The sequence below is a fragment of the Nesoenas mayeri genome, assembly GCF_963082525.1.
Source record: "Nesoenas mayeri genome assembly, chromosome: 10".
Classification (NCBI taxonomy): Eukaryota; Metazoa; Chordata; class Aves; order Columbiformes; family Columbidae; genus Nesoenas; species Nesoenas mayeri.
Genome location: NC_137560.1, coordinates 12,743,900 through 12,770,333, shown reverse-complemented (window position 1 = coordinate 12,770,333; position 26,434 = coordinate 12,743,900). Strand labels below are relative to the sequence as shown.

At 37.2% G+C, this 26,434-nt stretch overlaps 1 protein-coding gene across 1 annotated transcript in view; it reads left to right on the top strand.

Moving 5' to 3' along the window:
• The window catches only part of CNTN6 (contactin 6), a gene marked incomplete at both ends in the record, with an annotated part of 113,624 nt that overhangs the window by 65,549 nt on the left and 21,641 nt on the right, over window positions 1-26,434 (top strand). Inside the window, 5 exons of the mRNA XM_080350247.1 lie at window positions 2,601-2,785; window positions 5,378-5,514; window positions 8,875-9,004; window positions 10,507-10,657; window positions 25,424-25,551. Of these exons, the coding sequence (XP_080206373.1) occupies window positions 2,601-2,785; window positions 5,378-5,514; window positions 8,875-9,004; window positions 10,507-10,657; window positions 25,424-25,551 (731 nt within the window). The remainder of the gene's footprint in view (window positions 1-2,600; window positions 2,786-5,377; window positions 5,515-8,874; window positions 9,005-10,506; window positions 10,658-25,423; window positions 25,552-26,434) is intronic.

Sequence of the window (26,434 nt, the reverse complement as noted above, 5' to 3'; positions counted from 1 at the left end):
TCCTTATTCATGAATAGTCAGTACTAAGAGAAAACAAATGGCGGATAGAACTGGAAATATTTAGATGAAGCACTTTCAGGTAGTGAAGCATGAATGAATGCATTTAATTGTCATTTTTCTTCTCCCATATGGTTGTTAGTTTACTTTAGTCTCTACGCTATTAAAAAAAAAAAAAAAATCAGAAAAGATGCCTTTAAAGTAAGTAGTTAAATGCTTCTGGCATTCAATGCACTGCATGCTTCTGTTATACAGAAACTATTCACCCACTTTTTAATATGCAATAGCATTTTAAAAGCCATCCATGCTTTCCTTTGTGTCGTTAACAGTCTATATCAATCTACTGCAAGACTGAAATATACCTCTGGCTGTTTTCCCGACTAGAACATGGCAATTGCGGGACAGGCTTATTCTGCACTAGAGCTACATTTCTTTTAAGTAACTAAAAGTAACTTTGTTTACAGAAATTCTGTGTGAATGGCATCATGCCAGATTTGTGGAGAAGACAGCTCCTTTTAACAGACCAACCAATGCATTGGAGAAAAACAGATGGGCCCTTTTAAAAATCCTAGTAAGGAATAATAATAAACAAGTTTGCATCTGAAATAGGTTTTGGTCTCACAGTGAACGGCAATTAATAAAGGTGGTGATGACAACTACTGGTATCCAGAAAGATTTTGAATTTAAATGACTATATAGGTTCAAAATGGGAAACAGAATAATAAAATCTCATTTGTTCTTTCTAACTGTTTCACTGGTTAATGATCTCTGACATGTCCCAACTTTGTTCATAATATACTGTTCAGATATATTGGAGGGGTCGTGTAAGAGTCAGAACTTGTGTCTGTATGTACATATGAGTTATCCATATATATATATATATATATATATATATATATACACACACACACATACCGTTGCAGAACTAACAACAAAATTAGGAGCAAATTGCTTGTAGTTCCAAACTATTTTCACAGGCAGTTTGATTCTAGTGGAAAATGTAAGGCTACAGAAATTATTATGACGCTTAAATAGCTCTTGGAGATCCTTCTACTAAATTTGTGGTCTCCAGACTATGATTTTCTGTTTTACAGAGCAGGGGAAGGACATCTTGGAGGCTGTCTTACCCAGCTGAACTCCCACCAGTATGAGGAAAACATTGACAGAATTCCAGTGCACCTGTCCTATCTTTCAAGCTTAAATGCAGAACTACGCAAATTTATGGGATTGTTATTCATTGTATGTTAGAGTGGTCTAGCTGTAAACTGTCCTATACATAGGCTATTTCTGTTGATTTTACATTTGTAGTTACCCTGTTAACACCTGCCCAGCTGTTCAATCCACTTAATTTGTTGAGTACTCACACTTCTCCCAGGTTCTGGATCTTCTGACGTTAGGTGAACTTGCAAACGTCATAGCCACACGGATTCAAAAGGCAGAAATTAGGCCAATATTTACCTGTGTTTAGTAATTTGTCCATTCTGTATTTGTGACTTGATTTCTCTGGTCAATAAACAAGGATTAGAACCAGGGACCTAAAAAAATTAAGGGATGAGCAGTTGTAACCTGTGCTAAAAATGAATAAATACTTTGTAAGTCAGCACTACAGGCTGAAGACCTTGGGGACTGACAGACAAGGGAAGTGTGCACTTCTAATTTCAATGAAAGTTATGTTTTCAAGTTCAGTACTGACTGTTTGCTGTTGATGTTACTTCCAATGGAAAAGAAGTCAGCATTTAGCCAAAGCGTCTGTAAAAAGCTGTTCAAAAACATAACTGCTCATCTACTTAGAAAAAGCAGCTTACTTTAGATGGCAGAAACAGAAAGTAACTGTGAAATCCAAGACTATTAATATTTAAAAGTGTTTTGGTGACATAATAGATCATGAAAGTGAGGCTTGTGTGGTTTGTGATATTACCAGAAATCCAAGAAGTATTTTTAGCTGTCTTCACACTTGACAATTTTTTTATTGTATAGAGTACATTGATCCAAATATAACTGAAAATGGTAGAAAGCTACAAAATCATGAAAAAAGAAATATTTTCTTTTGTCTCTATCTCCTTTCAGCCTCAATGTCTCATGTTTTCCATTTCCTCGCTCTACTGTCTGTCTGCTCTCCTCTACCCTGGGTCCCATTTTTTACATCTAGATTTATTGGTATTTTTAGGCCCTTTGAATTCTTGTCCAATATTTCCTATTTTGAGGTGTGAAAATACCTCTAAAGCTACAGGGAGTTTGTTTGCTCTGAAAGCCAGTCAATAATTCAGTGCTTCTACGGTCTTTATTTGGACTTCCAAAGTCATTCCTTCAGTGTTACCATGTTTAAAAGCAAGTTTGAGCCTTAAGTAGGAGTGACTGGGGAAAAATCAAAATTGGCCTAAGAAGCAATCATAGAATTGACTGGGAACGTCAACCACCGTTGGACTTTTGCCCCTAAATTGGGCAGGTTATAAAATCTAAGTCTTATGAACCTCTGTTTGTCACACTTAGAAACAGAAATGCTTTTTAAAAAAATTATTACTCTTGTGAAATGATTTCACGGTATCTTTTCTCTGCTATAGCAAATACTCTTTCTTTTTCTCTAATGAAATAAAATTATTTAGTCCTGTCCCTAGTATTAGCTGGAAAAGGTCTGATGGAAACTCATTGGCAAAGAAAATTGAACACAACAAAACCAAAGGAGTTCTTGAAATCCCAGATGTTCAGCAGGAAGATGAAGGCTCTTATGAGTGTATTGCAGGAAACATTCGAGGAAGAAACATTGCAAGAGGTCAATTATTTGTCTATGGTAAGCAGATCGATTCATTTCTTCTTTTTTTTTTTTTTTTTTTTTTTTTTAAACAGAGCGAGATCGTGTTCAGATGTATTTTGTAGATTAAGTCTATTAGCCCCTTACTGGAGATAAAAAATGTAGTTGAGGTTAAGCTTATTAAAAAATGATTGGAGGTCTGCAGTGACCTTCACTGAATTACATCCTCAGCAAATAAAGATATTTTGCATTAAAACTCAGATTGAAAATGTGGGCTGTGCCATGATGAAGTTGTAAAGGTTAATATGAGGCAGAAAGAAATCCCTGGTACATTTACATGAAACATTAAGGGCAGGCAAAAAGATTTACTCTCAATAGCTCACAGCAGCATAAAACTGTGCTGCCCCAGATGCAGCTCAGGGAACTATTCATGAGGGTTTGTTTCATGTGAGTGTAAGAAAGATTATTTCACCTCCTCTTCTAGCTGAACTATAATGCTCCTTAAACAGATGAGGGCAAAGCAGAGGAAACTCATTCCACTGCCTCCCTCTCCTTCCTCCTTGACTAAAAGTGGGGAATAATATTTCTGTGAAACTGTTCTCACTTTCCTTTTCCCTTCCTGCATGCATTAATTTCCTGTGATTCAAGTCACACATGATGGTCCCTCATAGCCAAGGTGAGTTATGTGCCCTATAGTCCCATTGTTAATACCCAGGGAAAGCAACACATTTTGACATGAATGAGAAGGGAGATCTTTTCTTCGCCTCATAAATCTTTCAAAAGAAAAGGAAAAAACAAATGTAACAGGAAAAAAGTATAGAGGGCTAGACTGAGCCTACAATTAACATCTGTTGAGAAGACCTAGACACATTAGATATTGGGTTTTTGTGTATTGGTGTTGTGTTTTGCTGTTGTCTTTTTTTTTTTTTTAGTAAATCTCTTCTAATGAAGAGATGCAGGCTTTGCTGATAAGCTACCAGTCTCCTGCAGCCATGGCTAATATCAAGATCTATGCCAGGAACAGAGCAGTCTGCCGCTGTTTTGAATATTTGATTATTTCTTTGCTTTTAGGGGGTTATTTTTGTTCTCATTGCTCACTAATTTTTGCAGAACATCAATCAAGCAGTTCCATTAAAATTAAGTTCAGTAGATTACCTGGACATGATTGATAACAGCATAGGCAATTACAGAATTATGATCAGTTAATACAATCTAAAACAATGTGCTTCTTAAATGTGCTTTGTAAATTAATTAATAGCTGTTCATAGTGAAGTATATAAACAGCACTCATAAAGCTTTTGAACAAGTTGGCGGGTTTTTTTGTATCATATTAGGAGTGGGCTGGTGTATTAGCTATGTAATTGACTTCCTTTTGCTTAATTTTTGTGCTGTTGTGCTTCTACTCCGTAGTCAGCTCGTCTCTAGGAAATAGGATTTCTTTCCTGGACACTGTCTGCTGTGATATCCAGATCTCATGCCTTAGGATCTGCGAGCAGTAAAAATGACATGTAATTAGAATCACTTTTCAGCATGGTGAGCTGTATCCCAGATAGTTTTCCATTCTGTGAAGTGGGTTGTTGACATAGTGTTATCTAGTGTTGAACAATCTTAGGGTACTTAGGTACAGTTGTGAGCTACCCCAGGGTCACGCTCTAGAGGCAGTCATTTTAGTAGCTTTTTCTGCTAGTCTCAAGGGATAGCTATTGTCTTCCTAAAACTAATTTTCTCTATGTAAGAACTAAATATATTGCGTGTGTGTATATATATTTCTATGCATATGGAAACCTCAGCATTATGATATAATAACCTGGCCAAAAATGTTTCACAGGATATTAAGACACCACACAATTATGCTAGAGGCAGAGGGCTTTAATCTATCCCAAAGTTAGGTGGGTGTTAGTTGTTCTCCCTAGGTCTCATATTCACCTATGAATTGACAACTATTGTGAATGTCAGCCTGTCTCAAGCTAATTCCTGCTCAGCTCAGTCCTTGAGTACTTAGTCAAACATTTACAGAGCTTGTATGTGATTCTTACACATTCTGTTTTTACACCACAATGAATTTATGTCAATGTGCTACAAGTATTCACATGGCGTTAGGCTAATCTGCGTAGCCCTGATTCCTTTGTGCAGTATTTGTGTTGTAAATTACAACCAAAGAACCCATGGTCTGAACCCATGGCCTCAGGTATGTGGGTAAAACAGAGAGATAGTATTTACAGTCCATAATTTTCATTAGCTACTGAATAATGATTTTGATATTTCTATTTCTGGTACACAGATCCAAGTACGCTGAGAGGAGGACTGTTTTTTAGAAAGCGGGGGTCTCAATGCTTTCAGAGAGTGTGCCCAGAATTTTAGGCATCTAAAATCACTGCCTCTTCAAATTCTGGCCTTAGAATAAATAATATCTGAATTGAACTTCCTGTGCAGTAGCCACTAGATTTCTAACATTTTCCCAAGTTAGTCCTGAAGTTTAATTCCAGGGAATTGTAAAGAATTCACTTGCAATATAATAAGAAAGTGTTGGACAAATACTAATTAGCCTTACTCAGTTCATTAATTAATGGCAACATACTTCCAGCGAAATCATTTTTCTCCTGATTAAAATGGTTTGCATATTCTTTTCAGCACTCCCGGAATGGGAAAAAAAAATACAAAATGCCTTTCTGTCTCTCTATGACAATTTATTTTGGGAGTGTAAGGCAAGAGGAAAACCAACGCCTTCCTACAGTTGGTTAAAAAATGGTCAGCCACTCACATCAGAGGTAAGGTTCCAAGGTACCAGTCATCTTGATTGCTTTCTTGTTCATACTTTTTTTTTTTTTAGATTTTTTTTTTTATTTAGAAATTTTATTAAAGCTTAACATATCAAAACAAACAATAGCACAAATTCTTTGCAACTGAAAGCCTTCGTTCTTGGAATTCATCTTTATTGAAACTGTATGATATTGCCAGTTTATACATATATATATACACACCAATTTCTTCATATGATTTATCTTACAGATAATTGCTACAGGATATGACAGTAGGTAAGGATGTGTTTAAAAATAACAATTAAAGTTAGGGAAAGAAGGGTCTGTCCAGAAACACTAAACACTGGTAGGAAACTGGTAGGATGCCAATTGAGTGTTGGTGGAAGAGAATTTCAGAGCTGGAATTGCAAACTGATCTGCCTGCTAAGTTTCACTTTTCTTCTGTTTCTGTTCTTGATCTGCAGGCTGGATGGACGTATAGTCTCATGCAGTATGGCCATTCTTATGTTAATCCTTTAATTGAATTAATCAGTCTGCTATGAAAATCAGATAATATGGAGGTTAATGTTTTCTGGATCCATGTGGAGGAATAATAGACTGAAAAAAAACCCATATGAAATTTCAAGGAAAAGGTGAATAAGTGAAAAAACTCGAAGGAAAAAGAAGGACCTAGTGAAAAGTAGTGAAGTAGTAGGAGTGCAGGAGGAAAGGGGAAATCAATTGGAGCTCAAACATTTAAGAAACCCGATCAGATACTTATGTAGATAGGTCTTTCGGAACCCAGCTTTCTCTCTTTCCAGGCAGTATAATTATACTTCTATGGTGGCCAAGCTTTGGCACATCCATCTTCCAATCTTCACTTGTTGGCAACCTCATGAAGAATGACTTCTGCAGCAAGAGACTCTGCTGCATTCTTCTGAGGCCAGGTTTTCCTGTTTTATTAAGCAACTATTCAGCATCTATTGGGCATAAAATGGTGTGGCCCATATGTAATGCATTTTTACTTGGAATAAAAAACACTGTGATTAATTTCTATCTAGCAAGAACAGATACAGAATAATTTCCAAAACATATGGGACAAATTAGCACCTGCTGGGTTGCAGAACCAGCACTTGTTTGACTTAGCACCACTTATTTGAAGCAATTAGAGGAGGGTCAAATCTTCCATTTGATTTTCTGCTAAACAGAGTCCTAAACAGAGCCCAACTAGCATCTGAGAAAGGTAGCCAAAATTTACTTGGATTGCACTTATTCTGAACCTCATCATTCCACTCATTGTCACCTCTTCCTAGGCAAGATTATGTAGTTTCTCTCTCTTTGAAGACAGCGATATTTAGAATCTGTCACTCTTCAATTGCATCATGTCAATAAAAAAGAATAAAACACTCTATAGACACATTTTCAACCAATGTTTTCACAGTACTTACAGTGTATTGTAAATGAAATACTTCAGGCAACAAAATGCTGAATGTTATTGCTCAATGGACAAAATGGATAGTTTAGAGGTGAAAGTACAAGGGAGGTGTAATAAAATATTCAGCCTGTCACAGCACCCTGCTTGTTGGAAATATCACAGGAAGAATACCTTCCAGACACTTTCCACCTTGGGGCTGATTCTGAGGGTATTGTCTACTCTTTGTCAAACCTTTCTGCTGACCACTTAGTTGGTCAACCCTGCATTATTCCTGCTTGTGTACATGATGTGCTTTATTCTTCTCTTTGTCTGCATAGCTCAAAAGAGGCAGCAGAGAATGATGGGGAATTCAGCATGTGTATGAAACACAAGTGTTGCTTCAGAAGGGGCTTTTACATTCAAAGAATATTTGTAAAAATAGAATGCTTCAAGAGAATAGCAAACAGCCTGAAGTTAAAACTAAGTACGCAAAAAAAGATATATGTAGCGAGAGCCTCAAAAAAAACCCATAACAGTGGATAAGAAATGTAATGTTGTTAATTACTTTGTGATATACCAACCATACGGCCACAGCCTGTGCTTTCATCAAATTTGCAACAAGGTTGGGCTGGATCAGTTCTTGGTTGGGAAACCTCCAAGGAAAAGCCAGAGTATTGGAAAAATAGAGCTCCATGGGTTAATAGGTGGCTCTTTCCCCTCTGCAAACACCACAAGAGAAATCCCTCAACAGGCTGTGTAACTGGCTTATCTGTGGCAAGCTAGGTTATATACATCCAGTGGTTCACAAACACAGTTTAGATTCTTGTAGCTGTTTGGCAAAAACTGTACTGAGTACTCTAACAATGTGTGCTCCCATTACTGCTCCAGAAGCAGCAGAGCCAGGCTAAAATAGCTGCATAATAATAAGAATATTTGTTATTTCAGAGTTATATTTGGTGATGGAATTTATATTCCCTGTTGTGGGTTTCTTACACACTGATCTGTTTTAGCGAACATATTCTCCTTCTCAGTGTTACACTTTGCAGTGAAGCTATTATTGTCTCTGGAGGCTAGTAATTGTAAAATCACAAAATATTTAGCTTTAAGTTATGCTTGTAGCATGAAACAGGCTTTTGTCTATTTTCCAAAACAGAGCAAATAAACCTCCTTTTAATACACCAAAACTCAAGCTCTGATTCAAATTTATCTACTGTGTGGTTTCCTGTATTTCAGCAAAATTGCACCAAAGAAACTTAGTGTTTATAGAAATGCAAGCCATGAGGAGCATGCTCTCCCTCTGATCTGAACATCCACCTGTGGGTTTCCAATAGGAATGTCCAAGTGTTGACTTCCAGTAGAGCTTTTTCAGTGGATCATTTTTCTGTGACTTGTAATCTAATGACATGTGAAATGTTTCCATTATTTGAGCACCTCTTTCTCCTGTGGAGCTTTTCTGATCATCTTAGATTATCATCATGAGATTCATCTAATCAAACGAGGCGGGTAGGGCATGCTTCACCGTGCCCCCAGACAGGGCTGTAGATGCTGCTCCTCAGGAGCTGCATGGAAGATGCTCCGGGCTCCCAGCGTGGAGCAGCCGTTCCTGCCCTGCAGTGGCTTCTTCTGCATCTGCTTCATGATGAAGCATACCCACAGATTCACAGTTCAGCAATGCAGAGAAACACATGTCACAGCTGGAGCATCTGGGCAAACCTGCCTAAGGCAATGGTTCTGCAAGATTTGCCTGGAGTTCTTGAAAAGTTTGAAAAGTAAGAGGTCTGAAAACATAACCACCATCATATAGTTGATGTATACATCATATTTCTGATGTATTCATTCACGTTGCTTCTAATAAAATACAATTCTGCTTCTGAATTATGATCAGGTGCATCAGTATGATACCAAAAACATTGGGATTGTGCACTCATTGGCTCTGTTAATTTTTTTTTTTTTTTGCTTGTTTTTTCTATTATCAGGAAAGAATTCAAATAGAAAATGGAACTCTTATCATACCTACGTTGAATATGTCAGACTCTGGCCTCTATCAGTGCGTGGCAGAAAATAAGTACGGTACTATTTATGCCAATGCTGAGCTGCGAGTGGTAGGTGAGTAAATGTCACTAGAATGAGCAGGTACTTAGTACAACAGGACACTCATTCAAAAAAATTGAAATTAAGAAATGAGTAGATTAAATTCCACCTGGCTGCTTCGCTGCTTGCTCTTCATCTCCCATGTATGAATGGTTTGGTTTTGTATTTAGGTTCTGGTTTGTGGGGTTTTTTTTTTGTTTTATTTAGTTTTGGTTTGGTTGTTGCTGTTGTTTATTTGAGGTTTTGTTTATTTGTTTGTTTTGTTTTGTTTTCTTTAATTTCATGACTGGTTTTGGGGAAAAAATCTAATCCCATGTGTGGTCTTTTTATACACAGAAGTTTAATGAATGCTGTTTCCAAATTAGTATTTTGAGTTTTTAATAGCTATTCTGCATTTTCTTAAAGTCATTTCAGAAAGTGGGAAAAATAGTTTTAACTATTAAAAAAAGAGCACATGGCAAATATGTCCATAAAAACAAATATTAATAACATATAGCAAGTAATCCCATTATTGTGTACCAGAGATGCATATACAACGGAATTTGTTTATATATCATTAGAAGTATTTTGGTGTTGGAGCGAAATAAGGACTCAGCAAAACAAGTCGATTCAATGTAAATCACGCTAAGCTATTTATTACAGAAACAAGTCTCCTTATATACGTAACTATATTCTAATCACGCGTCCACGCTCCAAGCATGGATTCGTTAAATGAGTATCGTGGGCTGTCCGTGTGCTGGAGTCTCACTGATGATACGTCCGATGATTCACGCCACGCCAGGACCCCGATGATTGTGGAACGCCCCTCTTTCTCACAGCAGATTCTGTTCTCAGCTTCCCGGAGTGGCCTTAAGATTCCTTTGAGCCAGACTAATTCATCAACGAAGTCTTTATCTACCAAACCCCCTCCACATTTTGATATACATATCCAAATATAAAGTTTGTTCGACAGCTAAAGTAAAACCAGGAAAACACAGACTTTAAGAGCACCTAGCTGTTGTACAGAACTTGAGTTTTTTCCTTCTTCAAGAACGAATTTTGACATAAATTACTGGACAAATAAACACATTTTCAGAAAACGGTGTTCATGAACAGAAAGTCATTGAAAAACTGTATTTGTGATTGAATACTCTAAACTCTACAGAAGAATACATGTGACTGGGATCAGGATTGTGATGTCTATCCTGCTGACATAGCTCTGCTTAGGAATCTCAGTTCTTCATTGCAGATAAAACTGTTCTCCCAGTCTGCAGATAATTCAAGGGAAATATTGTCAGAGTAGACAGTTCCTAGGTAGACAGTTTAGAAACAGCATGAATAAGATACAATTAATTCCATTCTTTGGTACTTAAATACATTTTTCATGTTTGATATATCTACTTTTGCAGGAACCTCAAAAGCAAAGCAATTATTAGACTCACCTACCATGTAACTTGAAGAGAAGAATTTAGAGAGTTAATTTAGTAACTTCTCAGCTGCATTCTATTCTACTCTTCTTTTTTCTTTTCTATTTTTAGCTGCAGCACCTGATTTTTCCAAAAATCCTGTGAAAAAAATGTCTGTTGTTCAAGTTGGAGGTGAAGTTACAATTGGTTGTAAACCGAGTGCTTCTCCCAGAGCAGTTATTAACTGGAGAAAGGGCTCAGAGGTTCTGCGCCAGAACAAAAGGTACCATCATAAACCAGTTTCTGGATTGTTGGATGTTCTCTGTTAAATATCATTTAAACATCACCGAAACACAGTTGACTTAGTATTGCTTTTGACAGCTCATTGATGGAAAACTTTGATGCTGAAGGCCTATTTTATCTTTAGCAGTGGCCATAAAGTTCTGCAGATATAAAGCTGGTTGAGAACAAAGCCAAATACACACGGGTAATTGTATGATACATACGTTTGTGTTCATCAGCAGTTAATTCACTGCAACACTGTCAGAGCTGACTGTTTACCACACGCAAAGCCTGAGTGAATCAGCTTCAAGTAGAAGAAATCAGTGGAGGCTTCAGGGAAGTGGAATATACCCCCAGGCTGCAGCATAATTGCCTAGCAGCTGTACAGGTTGTATGATAACCCAAAGCTAATTCAGCCTCTATATTCTCTCTTTTTTCTGTTTAGCAGGATTTAGTCACTGGACCAGCACACTGGTGCACTCACCAACTGATATGGGGATGCATGGTCTTCGGCAGGGCTTTGCTGATGCTTGGTCTGTGTTGGCTGATTGATAGCTTATTTGTGAGTTGCCATAAACCATCTACATGCTAATATATATTGAATGCTAGAGCATTAAAATCAAAAGCAACTGATTGACTTGAATAAGTTGTGAGTAGTACACACAATATACAACCAGGAGGACATTTTCATACACAACTGTGGACAGATGAATGAAATGGTCAACAGTGTCCAAGAACTGTAATCTTTCTTAACATCTCTTTCAGTTCACAAATACAAGAGCAACATAATTTTATCACATGATTGTTTTCAAAGATTTTAAACAGAATCAGTGATTAATAAAGCTCTGGAAATCAAACACGAGATTTTGCACACAGGACCAGTTGCTCGAGGTTAGTTGGGTCACATAAGACTCAAAATAAGTTTAGTCCATTAAAACAACGTTATTCAAAGCTGTGACACAAATAAATATTTCCCTATGCCATACTGAAGTAGCGTACAATGCAGATAAAAGTAAACTGCAGAAATATATGTGAAAGTGCAAATCTAATAAGAGGTATTTCACATAGGTACTTGCAATGAAACAGAAATATTTGGGTAAGCAATTCATATCACAGGACATGGAGAACTTTCCAATGATTTTTCACCTGCTTTCAGAAATGGCAGTTTTATTTTCAGTTCAACTGCTCAGCTAATGATAAAAAATATTTTTCTAACTAGTGCTCAGTCAAATCTTTCTATTTGCATTTTGATTTTACAGTCTATTAATCCAAAATTATTGTTCATTCCTATCAGACGCAGCCTATTCCTACAGTATGTAGAAAACACGCTCAGTGTAGTTTGTGACTGGTAATCTCTAGATTTTCTGACACTGATGAGAACAGGATCAAGGAGACTGCTGTTTAAAACTTATAATTTAAATTACTGAATTAAGCCTAGATCTGGAGGTTCTAGTACCACCATATTCCCTATCTGATTTGCTTTTAAAAATATTTACATACCACATACAGTATTTAATTAAGCTTCTGTATTAATTTACTAAGAATAATTATAAAAGCACATTGTAATTTCTGAGCATCCCAGAAGGCCTTATATTCAGCTTAGCTCCAACAAACAAAAGGAACAGGATTTACACTGAGGCAAAGGGAGAGAGCATTTAAGATCTCCATGTGCAAACAGTGTATCCACTGGTGCAAAGTAGAATTTATGAGATTTTTTTATTATTATTAAATAACAACATGGTTAATGTCACAGTTTTAAAGAAGATAAAATAACTCCTCTATGCAGTATTTTCCAGAGATCTTTGTGACAGGAAACAGAAAAATGAAATAAGGATTTCTGTGTCAGTAATTAAAGTACACAGCTAATTAAAGTACTAAAAACACATGTATCTTTGCTCATAAAAAAGGAAGAAATCTGCTCTTTCTTTCCCTCTATATATGATTAAACTCTGACATATCACAGACAGATTAATTATTTTAACTGAAGCTTTCCTTATTTCTGCTCCTGTTTTATTGTGCAGCATTTATATTCTCTATGGAGTCCTTTGCTAGTGTGTGGGGTTTTCTTTTTTTCTATTTAATCTGGTTGGGCTATAAATGCTAAAAAAAAAAAAAAAAAGAAATACCAATCTGACAGCAAAACTGATGGACACATTGCTAAATAAGTCGGATCACATAGCTTCTTCAGAATGGTTTAGACAAATTCAATCTTTTGTTATGGAAATAGTGCAGCTAGACCTATTCTACCCGAGGGGAAAAAGGGTATTCTTTCTATTTCACCTTATTCCTTTCACTCATGATAATAGTTTATTCCTGAGAGTCATTCATGCATGGTCATTGCTTTCTCTGATCATCTGAGCTCTCACTATGACAAGATAACTCTGCTTTATATTAATGTTAGTTTGTAAGTATGTAAAGAGAAGTGTGGTAACTAGGAAGAGCTAATTAATAGGCTATTCATATGAATAAAAACACAATGAAATATTTTTATTTCCTGTGAGGGTTTTTTATCAACACTTTCTAAGTTTACAAAGCTGCAGTATTTGGGGCCCCGCTATTTGAAAAATATCTTAACATTTCCTCAGTCTGCAGTGTAATCTGCTGAATCTCTTGCTGCTGCCCAGCAGTGAAGGTCCTCAGCCTCAGTCACCTTTTCTTGGCACAGACAGTTTCCCCCACTCCTGCTTGTCTCTCCCATCTTCTCTGTAGTTAAAACATATAGTTTTCCAGATCTTCAACTCTTTGTATGCTCTGATTTATTTAGAACACTTCATTGCATTTGACACAATATGCACTTACATATTGTACCCTCATTCATGTGGCTGACCCCCTGAGTAGTGAAATTTATCTTTGGTTCATGCTGCTGGCAACCTGAGAGAGATGATTCAAGGTTATCAGCTGTAGGAATCAAAAATAAATTCCACAGTTGGCTAATTCTGGCTGTTTATACCTGCTCACTCTTCACCTGTTCTCTCAATTAGCTTCTCTGGACCACCTATCAGTACAGCTTCAGGTTTTCTATTGTGCAATTAACCTCCTTCTTTGCATCGAAGTTTTGAGAAATAGGCTTTTTAGAGCGATACCACTTGTCCAATGGGCAACTATCTGAAAGTATTTTGTTTGTCCTTTGCTGAATGCATGACTTTTTCCCGGTATGTGCTGTGGATTTTAGCTCAATGTAGAAATGAAATACAACAAAGAAAATGAACAAACTTGATGCACTGAACTCCCACCCTGTGGAGTCTGATACAGATGTGAGCTATTTTCATGTGTCTCATATACTCTCAATAAGTGCAATGGGAGTTTTCTTCATCTCACTTCCCACATATATCATTTCATGTGTCCACTGAGAAAAAGAGGAAAAGAAAGAGGAAAAGGGAACAATTCATATATTAAATAAAGCAAATTTGCAAGTCTAGACAATGATCTCATCACAAATGTATGTCTTGTTATTGCCTTCAGTGGATTTGGGACCAGGACCCTCAGGGAAAACTTATTTTACAAAAATGATTTTTTTATTGAAGCATTCTAATAAATGGGAATTGGAACCCACTTTGCTTAACCAGAGGGAGGTGCTATTCCCTCACCATGAGTTGAGGATCCCCAAACACTGTAATGAATGCATATAAACATATGTGATTCACTCCACTCAGAATTTAAATAAGGATAGCTGAGGGAAAACTGAGAAATGAGGTAGGCTGAAAGAATGCATTAGTCATACATAGCACTTTCCATGCATTAATAATCAGTAATAAGCAAATATGCATAATTTAAGTCCTTTTCGGGGACTGGACAAGCATGTTTAGGGGTCTTTAAACTATGCTCAATAGTCGTTGGATCCTAGACTTGCTTGTAGGACACAGTTCAGTCCAAGCTCTGTGAAAGATGGTGACTGATTTTCTGCTATAAATAAAGCTGCTCTATGTAGAAAATTCTCTCTCCTATGCCATGCTTCCTTTTGGTGTTTTGCACTCAAGTTATTGCTGTTTCTCAAAAGAAACGTGGGAGAATGGTTAAGCACCAAAACGAAAAGCTATCTTTCAACAACTATATGCAAAGAAAACTCAGCAGATGTTGTGACTGTAGACTTCTAACACTATGGACGGGGGGAATTATCTGGTAATTGCTGAGATCTTACAGCTGCCCCTTGGAGTCTCAAACTCAAGGGGCTTCCCCTGCTTCTGTGTGAAATGCAAGGACCCAGCAGGTTTCATTAAGTAAAGGGTTGGATCTGCTCACGGTTGTGCGCTGCATCTGGATTGCTCTATCTGTCCCCTGGGCAGGGCTATTCCACAGCCTTCTGAGTGCTTACAACCACCATCTGCTTCTGCCTTTCTTCTGCTGCTCCATGTTCTGAGGCAGATTCCAAAACCATATACAATTTAACACATTTCAAACTTGTTTTATTATTTGGGAAATGTGTCTTGTGACTGCTGTTGGAATTAGAGAAATAGGGTGTTAAAAAAATAAAGGCAATTAATTGGTAAATAGGAGAAGTCCTCAATCCACTGATCAAATACAACATACAAAACACATTGTATTGTGAAATAGCCTTTCAGCTTGAACCAATTTGAGAAGAAATGTGTCAGGGCAGTTCAACAAACTTCAATGAAACATTTCAATTACCAGAATGTCAACACTGTTTGTCTAGCTTGTACAGAAACCTTCCAGAATATCCATTATCTTAACAAAAAAAAAATCTGCTTAAGGAGGAATCAAGACAAAATGGATTGAGAATTCCAAAATTTACACTACTAACAAAGGAGGAGATTGATGTCACTTAACTTTTATTTAGCTAAAGTCAATATGCAGTCTAAGGTAGTTATTTATTTTTTCTTGGCAGGCACCTCCATCTCAAACAAGATGCCTAACTTTTAGATGAGCAAAACTAAGGGAATGCAACCCATCCAGAGTGTTTGAAAAAACCCCTACCTAGATATGTTGAAGTCAGACCAGATGAGTAGCACAGGCAAAGCGAAGCTTTGCTCCTCATACTGCTTACTGCCACAAACCACCCTGCTTTTTGCACCTGCTATTAAGGAATAAAAGTAGTACAGGCATTTGTATGCTGGTAGCAAGTTTAACGTAGAACATATTTTCTTATGCACTTACCATTCTATTCCCGGCTTTCTACAGCAATGTAGCTGGGTGAATAGCAATGGGACATAAATATTACTATTATTTTATTTTCTAAGTCTGGTTTTTGAAACCTGGATTAAGTGTATCTCCATTTTTATACTTCTTGCTTTTCTACGACAAGAAGCTTAGCATAGCTTTGATGATATGCCTTAACCCTTCTATCTTATCAGTGTCTGTGTGCTTGTAAAGAAGTTCATTTCCTATTTTAGATTTTAAATAGAGCACTTGAAGTGTGGGCATCAGTAATCAGAGCAATTCCAGATATCTTAGACACCATGGCTATAAGTCAACATGAATACAAATTAAGCTTATCTCTTGATGAAATTCTAATTTTGCTTGAGGAACCAATGGAATTGATTCCACATCTGCTAAATTTGATTAATCACTTCAGTTCCATTCCTTGCTAACAAATAGACTGACAGAAATCAAAGGCATGGATTTACCTGTCTGCTTTCAGTGCTTGGCCTGAACTTACATATTAAGACATGAAAACTCCTACAAAACCTGATACTGCTGTATGGAATTGCTTTGTGTTTTCATCTCTCAGGCCACTACTACTACATATTTGGTGCTAATCAGGCGAAACCCATCATTACACCTTTCTCAAGGGAATGCTGAGATCTTCAAGGAGTGTTCTATGTTCAAGCCATAAAATGCCTCAGACTGACCCAAAATACCTTCAGTCTTTTCTTCTTTCTGTTCTCCATGTTTCCAGTTATTTCTGTCTTCTCCTCCAAGCTGAGAGTGAAGGCAGGGGAGTGGAAAGCATATGAGTGAAAGATGGGGCAGGGAGGGATGATATAAGAAGGAAGAATGAGCACAGATGAGGGAAAAAAGACAATACTTTCTTTTTCTTCTTAATCTTATTTTGCTTTGTTTTTCCTCCCCTTTCTTCTTTCTCTGTTATCTTTCCATTTGAATTAAATCCACTGCAGAGTAATGAGAAGGCAGAAGAGGACCCCTATTGCTACTTGACCCAATGAAACACTGGCAGGCAGCAGACAGAAAATATTAGTACAGTGGAAGACATAAAAAAGGGCTTTTCCTTTCTTTTCTTTCTCCTTAGAGAATTTCATTATGGAGAAAGCCAATAAACCTAATTTCAGGATGTGTTGCTGACTACTTAATGGAATAGTGTTTAGCACATCAGATAGCATGAGCATCAAGTAAGCAAATGAACCATATGTTCTCATATGTAAGAAAGAATGACAACCTTCATGATGCTGGATTTATTACAATTTCACTTCTGTATGACACCTCTCTAGTACAATTTTATTTTTTTCCTATTCAACTCCTGGGAACCTTGTTAAGGTGAGCCTTTCTGAGGGGCTGTCCTACATGCTGAGCTGTCCCAAGAAATCTATCACTCTTCTGTGTCACATGGAGTTGGAATAAACTAAACTCCAGTGAACATCAGTGCTGCGCCCTCTCTCCCTTTCAGTTCATGTTCTGTCCCTGCTTCATAGGCATATTCTGATTGAAGCTCAGGACTTGATCCAAAGCCATCTAGTCTCATTGGAGTTTTTCCATTGAATTCAGCAGGCTTGAATCAAGGTTCCTAATTAGGAGTTTGCACAAAAAATAATGAGAGAATGCAACCTTCTGTGCGTCTCTTCTTGTCCAAGTCATACTGCCATGTGCACCATTATCATTGCACTGTTCTGGTGTGTATTGCCATAGCATACAGAAATACTAGGACTGGATGAAAAATGCGCTGCACGAACACCAAATAAAAGGTAGTTCCCGATCCCAAAAGTTTCCAACCTAAGATTAACATATAGAGGTAACAGAAGGATCAGGAGATGTTGGGGAGGTGATGTAGAAAGGAGCAGTAAGATATTCTTTAGCATGACAGGCAAATGGACTGCTTCCAGCCATGCTGTAGGCAATATGAATGAAGAGTCTTCTGGGGGGGAGTTTCTGGGATCATTTTGAATGTGAATTGTTCTGTGAGTGAAAGCACAAAAACAGCACCTTGAAAATATGGCCAATGCTTGGCCAACCTGAATAGTTTGTAGGAAGATACTAACACCTCTGTTTTAGCCATTCTTTTCTATAAGAACTAAAAACTTTTCAAATTTACAGTGAAAGGATGATTCCATTGAAGGAACACAGAGGGGTGGTAGAAGATTATGCACACACTAAAAAGACATAAAATGTCTATGTTCTGTGTTATTTTGAGCAAGGATGTCGGTCTAAGGCTTCAGGAAGCCACATACAGTGTCTACCATTATCAGTCCTAATAAGCACAAATTCTACAGGCCAGTGAGGATTGCACCGGTGTTTCCTATAAGCCACCAGGCAGGCCAACATAGGAGTGCAAGAAGCTGGAGCTGATGGAGCTAAAGACATGAAGGCAGAGGCCTCTGCACCTGAAAGAAGATGAGTCATCAGTATGGAAGCTGAAATTGCTGAAGATGAACAATTTCTTCCCCAGTACTGTGTATCTGTTACGGGTGTGTGCATGTGAACATGCTGTCCTGGGTTTCTGAAAGCAAGCCAATACCACGCTGTGTACCTGGTGTGAGTTGCTTGTTGTATACACAGAATACTTTAAAGTTAACAGCAGGTTTTATTGTACTTTTATTTTTGAAATATGTTCTGACAAGCGTGTAGGGAAGAAGATTCCTATAACTGAATTGAACTCGCACGCAGAGGGTAATACAGCGCCTTATGTACTGTTTCAATTCTACTTAAGTCCCATATCAAGGGCTTAGTTTCACATCTGGTGTGAATTCGGTTGTATGAATGGCTGTGTCTGAACTCCTAATAATGTCTGAATCATAAATATAATGACTAATGGTAGGATTAGATTGAATAGTAGTAGTGTGGGTATACCATCCTATGATGAAAGAATCTTTCTCTGATGTACTGCAGTTACAAAGATTTCATAAAAACAGCAGAACTTGTTGGCAAATAGAAAAAAATTCCAGCCTTTTTCTTTGACAATTCAGTTCATTTTTTTACCAGAATTCTTAAACAAGAATTTTTGCGAAGTCTGGTTCCTGGTCCTTTCCTTCTCAGTGTACTACTTTATCACTAATTTTTTTTCTACTATGAATGTTCAGACTAATCAACATGCAGCTACATAAACATGGTGTTTCATTATGTCCTGTGCACAATGTAGAATAATAACTAAGAAATCTTCCGTTTTGCCTGGACATGCTGAAGTATGGGTCTTGTCTCAGTCCAGGACTAAAATATAATACATCTCTTCTCTAATGACATCCACTGTTCAGATGCAGATTTGAAATAGAGCAAAGGCAGATACAGGGAAGAGAAGAGCCATAAATAAGCATATCTTGTAAATATGACAATGAGACCAAGTACTCTATGTGGTAAAAGACCAGAAATGTATGTGTTTGTTTAACGCAAAAGACTGAGGATGAACGGTCTCACAAGCACCTTAAAACTGTCAGAAGGATTTAAAAAGCTGAAAGGATTAAAACTTGGCAGCAACATTTTTGGGGGTTACTTGTTTGTTTTGTTTTGTCTCTAAACTAGTTTGGTTGGCACATCTGTCTTTCCCATACACACAGAGCTTCTGTTGCCCACTATCACCTGGCTGCAAGTTTTGAGACATATGACTACAGTAGATTTAAGCACATGTCTACAGATGTAGTATTTTTGTTACGCTTTTCTTTGGTCATCACATAAAACCATTTGCCTCACATTTAATATTTGAGTGTATTAAAGACGGCACAGAACAAATTTTTCTATTTTATGTTAAAGAGGGTTCCATCTCCTGAAAATATTGTATTTTGTCTGGAAGCTTTATGATGGGATACAACTGAGTTCAGATGTCTGTATATATCTACATAAAATAAATATTTGTGGTCCCAAATTGCAAAGGTTCTATGTGAAAATAATGTTCCTTTCTAGAAACAGAGGGCAATTTTAGGAAATAGCATGGAACAATGTTATAATGTCCCCTTCTATCATTGCTAATATAATTATTTTATAAAATATTTTAATAAGACTGTTCAGCTAGATTGTATAATTTTGTTTTGATCCAAATAGTTAACAGAGTATAATGGCATACCCAGTTGTCAGTCAACTCTGAAGCTCATTTATATCAGCATGCAGATAAGGAAAATCTTCTTTTAAACATAGTTTATTAAATGGCAATACTATTAGCATACAAATTATGCTCACAATAGGATAAACAGGTACAAAGACCATTAACATATAACACAGACATTTGGATCTCAGATGGGACTCAGTGGGACCTTTTCAAAAATACCAGAGCTGTCATCAGCAGGTACAATTCATTCACTCAGTCAAACTTTACTCACATTTACATCTGCATAAATCACTAGTAATTCTGAATCACTTGAGAGCTGTGCTCTTGTTTCTGCCCCTCACTTACTTCTCCTTGTACTTTTTAATTCAGCCTTTCATGCTTTTCAATCTTTGTAAAATTACAAAAGTCAGTTATTGGCTTAATGTCTGCTATCAAATCTGAATAAATTTATAAACAATATATCTTTTCATAGCCTATGGAAGCAAGAGTGGTTTTGCTCTTGATCAGTAAAGTGAAACTGAGAAGACATAGTTTCAAATAGGATTTCTCAGATAATAAAAATTACTTTGCCTCTAATTTCATCAGATCTAGAATATTCCCTTTTTATCTGCACGGTGCTATGATGATGACTTCAATAACATCACAAGGTGTCAGACACTTGATGATAGAGGCAGACAGGAGAAGAGTGAATCTTTACATTAAGTATCAGGGTTACTTTATTTTGAAAGGAATTATTTTATGCCCTTGAAGAGGTAGCTGCCTTATTGGCAGTGCTGAAATCTACCAAAATCAAGTAAGCTTGATTCACTCCCAGTTTTACACCAATCCAGCTCAACAGATTTTGATCAGAATTTCAAAGACATTCACAGTATTGAATTAATTCAATTCATATCCATGAATTAAAATTGCATGTCTCTCTAAAACAAGCTGAACAATAAAGAAGTGCACAAAAATTACTTCTACTGCTCTTTAAAATCTAGTGAGTTGACACCTCTTTCTTTTCTCATGTTTTATTTTTCTATCAGCCTTGTTAAATACATATTATTCTTTCATGCTCTTAAGATCAAAGCAAATAGCCATCAACAATCTTTTGTTCACATGAGGCAACACTTTTGGAGATGGTTTGTTTGGCCTGGTTAATTAAAAGCGCTACCTATCGTCCCTGCATGATTCAAGTTCTCAAGTTCTTTGCTTAAAAAGTATGTGTGACAATTTTAATGAGCTCTCACTTCTTTCCAGTCTTATGTCTTCTGCAGAAACATTGCAAACTGTGCTTTTTGAATGTTACGCAGAGTTTGACTCCATCATCTTGGGTAGACTATTTGTTTTCCCTTTCTGCTTACAATGCTTATCTTGTACACTAATGGAGTCACTCAGAGAGGACAAAGACATAGATCAATCCAGTGGAATGAGCAGTTTAAAAAACAAACAAAAGCACATTGCTTACACTATACTTGTATAAAACAGGGAAAATCTCACAAATTTTTGTGGGACTAAAGATTTGCAGAGGCTCAAAGAGCTTAGGTTTCATTCCTGAAGACAGATTTTATCCTACATAGCAGGGTGCTATCTCTAGATCCAGATCACTCAGTGCTGGGAAAGGACTATGGTTCCTTCCACTGCATCCTTACCCCGCCCTTGCCCTCTGCCACGGGCATCCTGCAGATAGAAAATTGGATAGTCATGTCCCTCAACTGGGCTTGAATAGCTGTCTTGTGTTCTTGTGATCCAGATGAAGTTAACTACATCCAATATATCTATCTTTGTTGCAGGGTAAGGTCCCAGGCTTGTTACATATGGAATGATATTTCTGAGTTTTTCTTATTACTCCTTGTGTGCAGAAACTTTTTATGGATTTATGTAACTGGATTTTTATCTCTTCCTCATAGCAACTTTACTTAATTGAGCTGTTTACCCAAAGGTAGCACCTGTGCAATTCAGACAGGAACATAGGCATCCGCACGAGTCTGATAAGTATTTAAGCATTTTGTAAGTCAGACATGCAAGTTTAGAGTTAAGCTTATGCTTAAGCAATCCCTTGCTGAAACAGGGCTTTATGAACAGCTGTGTCCTGAGTAGCTGATTTCATTCTTCCTTCTCCTTCTTCTTTCACAGGGATGCATTTATCAGATCTGCTTCAGATCTTTTGCTTTTTGTTCCTCGGCAGTGACTCATTTACTTATTGAGAGAAGTCCAGTTTTCATTACAGACAAAATATTCTACTTGAATTGTACTGGACAATTTAACCTTCTCAGTCCTGTCACTGTACTTGGACTTACCTTGTTTTCTGATGCAAATGCTAAGAATTATTATCTATAACCTTCATGCAGTCTAAAATGTTGTGAAAAGTAACAGTTTTCAGCAAGCTTTTCGGCAGGTGAGATATGCATTTCACAGTTTCTTTTTACATAGTTTCTTAGAGCTTGTTCTCAAGCCCCTTAAAGGAAATATTCCTATTGGCACAATTCCATTGTTTGAAAGACAAATGGAAGAGGACAAAGTGAAGCCTCTCTGAAACCACCCACAGTGTAAAGTTGTTGCTTTGAGGAAGTTTATGGCAATTTTGTTGTTCATGGCAACTGGGTCAGTATTTCACATTTCATGCCTTTTTTTTTTTTTTCCCTTGCACTTGAAATGCATCATCTTCATTTTCTGCTGTGCTCTGCTTTTTCATCCCTCTCCTGATACAGATCTCAGTACAGCTGGAAATCACTGACAGTTTTGGGAATTTTTTGTTTGTTTGTTTGTTTTTTCTTTAATTCCATTCCTCACTTCCTAATTACTCTGGAGTCCTTTGTGCTTTTACATCAAGTCTGCCTGAGTACCTTATTTACTGCTACCTGCCTAATTGTCTGTAGGTAGTGTGACCTTTGTTTCAAACAACTCTGAAGCTTTTATTAGCTTATGGTTTCTCTTTACTAAGCTCTGTTTTGATCCATCTGAAGAGCCGTTCCATTTTCAGCCTGCCCAGTTGCTGAAATGTTGTTTCAGAACAGTATTTCTTCAGATCAAATGTTACCTCTTCAGCTCTTGGGCGTGTACAAACCTCTCTTAGTGGATAAACCAGGAAGCCGGAAATTATTCAGGTCTCAATTCCTAATGAAGAATAGCAAGAAAAATCTCCACAGAATGCCTGTGCATTCAAAGATTACCCCCTTTATTATTCTGTATTTTTAAAGCCTCTTTTTCCTGTCCTATTTTTTATTTCCTCATGCCCATTTCTGGATTCCAATTTGTACCTAGAGCTTTTAGGTGCAACTGCAGTAAAAATAACAGGCAAACAATATTTGATGGTGAGAAAGACGCTATGGTGACTTCTTATAACTTATTATTCAGGTATCTGATTTATGAACATTTGCTGATTTACACTTGAATCTCTTTTGATGATGTTTGATGAAGCCACCATATGTTAGCTAACCAGTCAATTGAATCAACTATCTTATCCCGAGCAGTTTCTAATGAGGGTGTTTTTTTGTGGCTGGTGCAACCTCACGTGAAGCAATGCATCATTAATGCAAAGAAAATTACAGAGGTGGAAGTGGAATATTTGCAAATGTTTCTTATTTAAACCTGCCTTTGAAATGCTGTCATCAGGTGTGTCCCCATACTGAGAGGCAGAGGGACCCATACTGTCTCATTTTCATGCACAGCATTGCGAAGGCAGCAGAAAGGCTCAGTTCTTTCACGCTTATTCATCCTTTCTTATCCAAAAAACATGATTTAGTTGATATATCATTATATTGAAGAACATATTTTGCTCCTCTCCAGTTTAATATGGATATATGATGGATTATTAAACTCAAACTTATTTTCTCATCATACTACAAATTGCATGCAAGCAATTGCTGCAGTACCTGGTGATTATTGCCAAGGAAACAAAGATTTTTCATTCAAGCCTAAATCCCTTCCCCTCTCCGCTTCAGACCCTGGTGACAGAGAGTCCAACATCACAGGGACATCTCAGCTTTTGTCATTCCTAAATTCACTCCTGCCTTGCTCAGGAGCAGGTCTGTTGGCAGGGTAAGTTCAGACAAGAGTGGGAGACATGAAATTGAGGCAATGTAAGTGAGAAAACCACCAAAAATCCAAGTCTAGTCCTTCTCTCCATCAGCTGAATGGCTGGGAACGTGAAGCAGAAGAAGGTCTAATGTGGGTTACACATATAGCTACAAGCTGTATGATGTTTTTTGTGTGTTTAATGGTTATAATATTACTGCCAGCTTCAACTTCTGCTCTTGTTGTTGTTTGTTTCCTTTAATAATTCATTACATCATCCAATCTTATGTTGATAGTAATAAATATTAAATACCAAAACTGTGACTCATTATTTAGATACTTTATTTTTATAAAAGGATTATTGTATTAGATTAATATGTCAATTAAAAGAGGAATATAAAATAGTATAGCAGTGCTTTTGTGAGCCCTGGAATGAACAAGCCATGGTTTCCTGTGGATTTGTGACTTACAGATGGATTTTGTCAGACATAGGAAACGACGGCATTTAAGTGCAGCTCTTCCCTGGTTAGGTGCAGATTCTCTCATGCCTACTAAGGAGTGTGGTCATGCAGTCAAAACACCAGCAAGAGTCATGCAGAGACCCTAACCCTATATTCATGAAACTTCCAGGAACTTCATGTCTTTCATCCCACTGTTCTTCTAAACGCAGAAAAAAGTGGTCAAGAGCTTCAACATCTACCAGGTGCAAGAGCTAGATGGAAGAACTAACAAAAAATTAACAAAACATTGCAAGATGATATTATTTTCTCTTCAAAAGTTCATTGCTTATCTAATTCCACTTTAATTTTTTAATTCTCTGCTTTTGATAGATAGGTATTCTATATATTTCTGAAGAAAATCCCAAAACCCTGAGGTGCTGTCCTTGTATGTAAAAGCTAAAATGTGTCAGACATGCTGGGAAAGCTTACCTAAGGAAAACATATGTCAAAGTCTGTACTGACTTAGATCCTAAAATATCTCATTGGCATGAAGAAGCATATGAAGAAGCTTAGCAATTAATTTTGTCCATAAAACCCAGGAGTGGTCCTGAAATTACTATTAAATGCAATTTACCCAATACTCTTCAAACTGGTGTAAACAACGTAGTGACTAATAAGGTGATTTGAGGGCCCTATGAGACAGCTATGTATTTGATTTGGCTCCTTCGCTTCTGAGATGGCATTTCAGCATATCAGCTAGTCTGCTAATATCTTGTAATAATCCTGACAAAATTGCACAGACAGCTGGGCTCAGACACAACATTAGTATGGCGTGGGAGTACTGAGAACTGAAAAAAAGCCCCTCATGGTAAAATATAGCACAATTTGGTAACAACTTGTATCCTCCTTCTTTCTCTTGAAAATAAAAATTTTACTGCAAGAAAGTCAGTTAGATAAGTTAATGATCAACTCCAGTATGTCCATATAACATTCATAATATAGAAACCAATAATAAGCAGAGGTGAAAAGTAGTTGATACATATTCAGCTCTCTGTAGAAGACACATTATATTGGAAGCATTTGAATATTGAAAGTGGCATTGTATTTCTGTTACAGTTCATGTAAGAGAAGTCTTTTTTTTTTTTTTTTTCTTATTTTTTTTCCCCAGGGTCATCTTGCTGGAGGATGGCAGTCTCAGGCTCTATAACATCACCAAATCAGATGCTGGGATGTACACTTGTATAGCCACAAATCAGTTTGGAGTTGCCAGAAATTCAGGGAACCTGATTGTGAAAGGTACTTCAGTATTCTCTGTTGTGCTTTATGAATTTTAGAAAGTATGTTTTTCTCTTCATTGAGATGCCCAAGTCTGTGCCAATCAATGCTAACATTAACAAGTTTTTACTTGCACTTTGAAACTGAGCTCTCCACTGCCTGCAGCAAAGAAAACCTCACGACCGCACCATGCCAAGGGTCCATTTGTTTATCAGGAAGGTCTCCCAAGATATCTACAGAAACATGTAGTAACATTAATAATGATATTTACACTTCTGTGCTATTTAGACATCATAGGTAAGGGCTCCACTGATGCAGGCACTGGGCAGCCAGAGTTTGAAATGACTCTGAGGCAGTGTGGAGGTTCAGTTTATTCAGCCTATTTACAATGTGCATCACATCTGAGACTGCAGAACAGTCTTTAAAGCTGGGGTGCCAAAAAGAAAAAAGATGTTACAAAGTAAGCTGAAAATCAGGTAGGTTTATTTTCTTCAGTGTGGGGCGGATATATCTTGCAGATGTGGGATTCCTGCAGATCCTGAAGCTACCCATTCCTTCTCTGCATCCCAGCTGCTCTGCACTACCTTGGTAAATAACTCCAAAACAAATCACAGCCAAGTAAAAACTCTTATTTGGCCCTTCACATGACTTTTGATTCAGAATATTGAAATGGCCACCCTGTACAGCACTCCCCAGGTCTGCACTAGTTTCTACAAACTCATTACTCAGATGGACTAGTCCAAAGCTGGAGTATGTGTAAAGAAATATTGTTTGTACAGATATTTGTATGAGCAGTATAGGAAATGACTGTGCTCTATACCCTCTGACCTTTGATTTCTGGGAGAAAAGAGAAAAGAAGGAAAACTGAGACTGTGTTTTTTTCTCTTTGCTCCCATACAGTCTT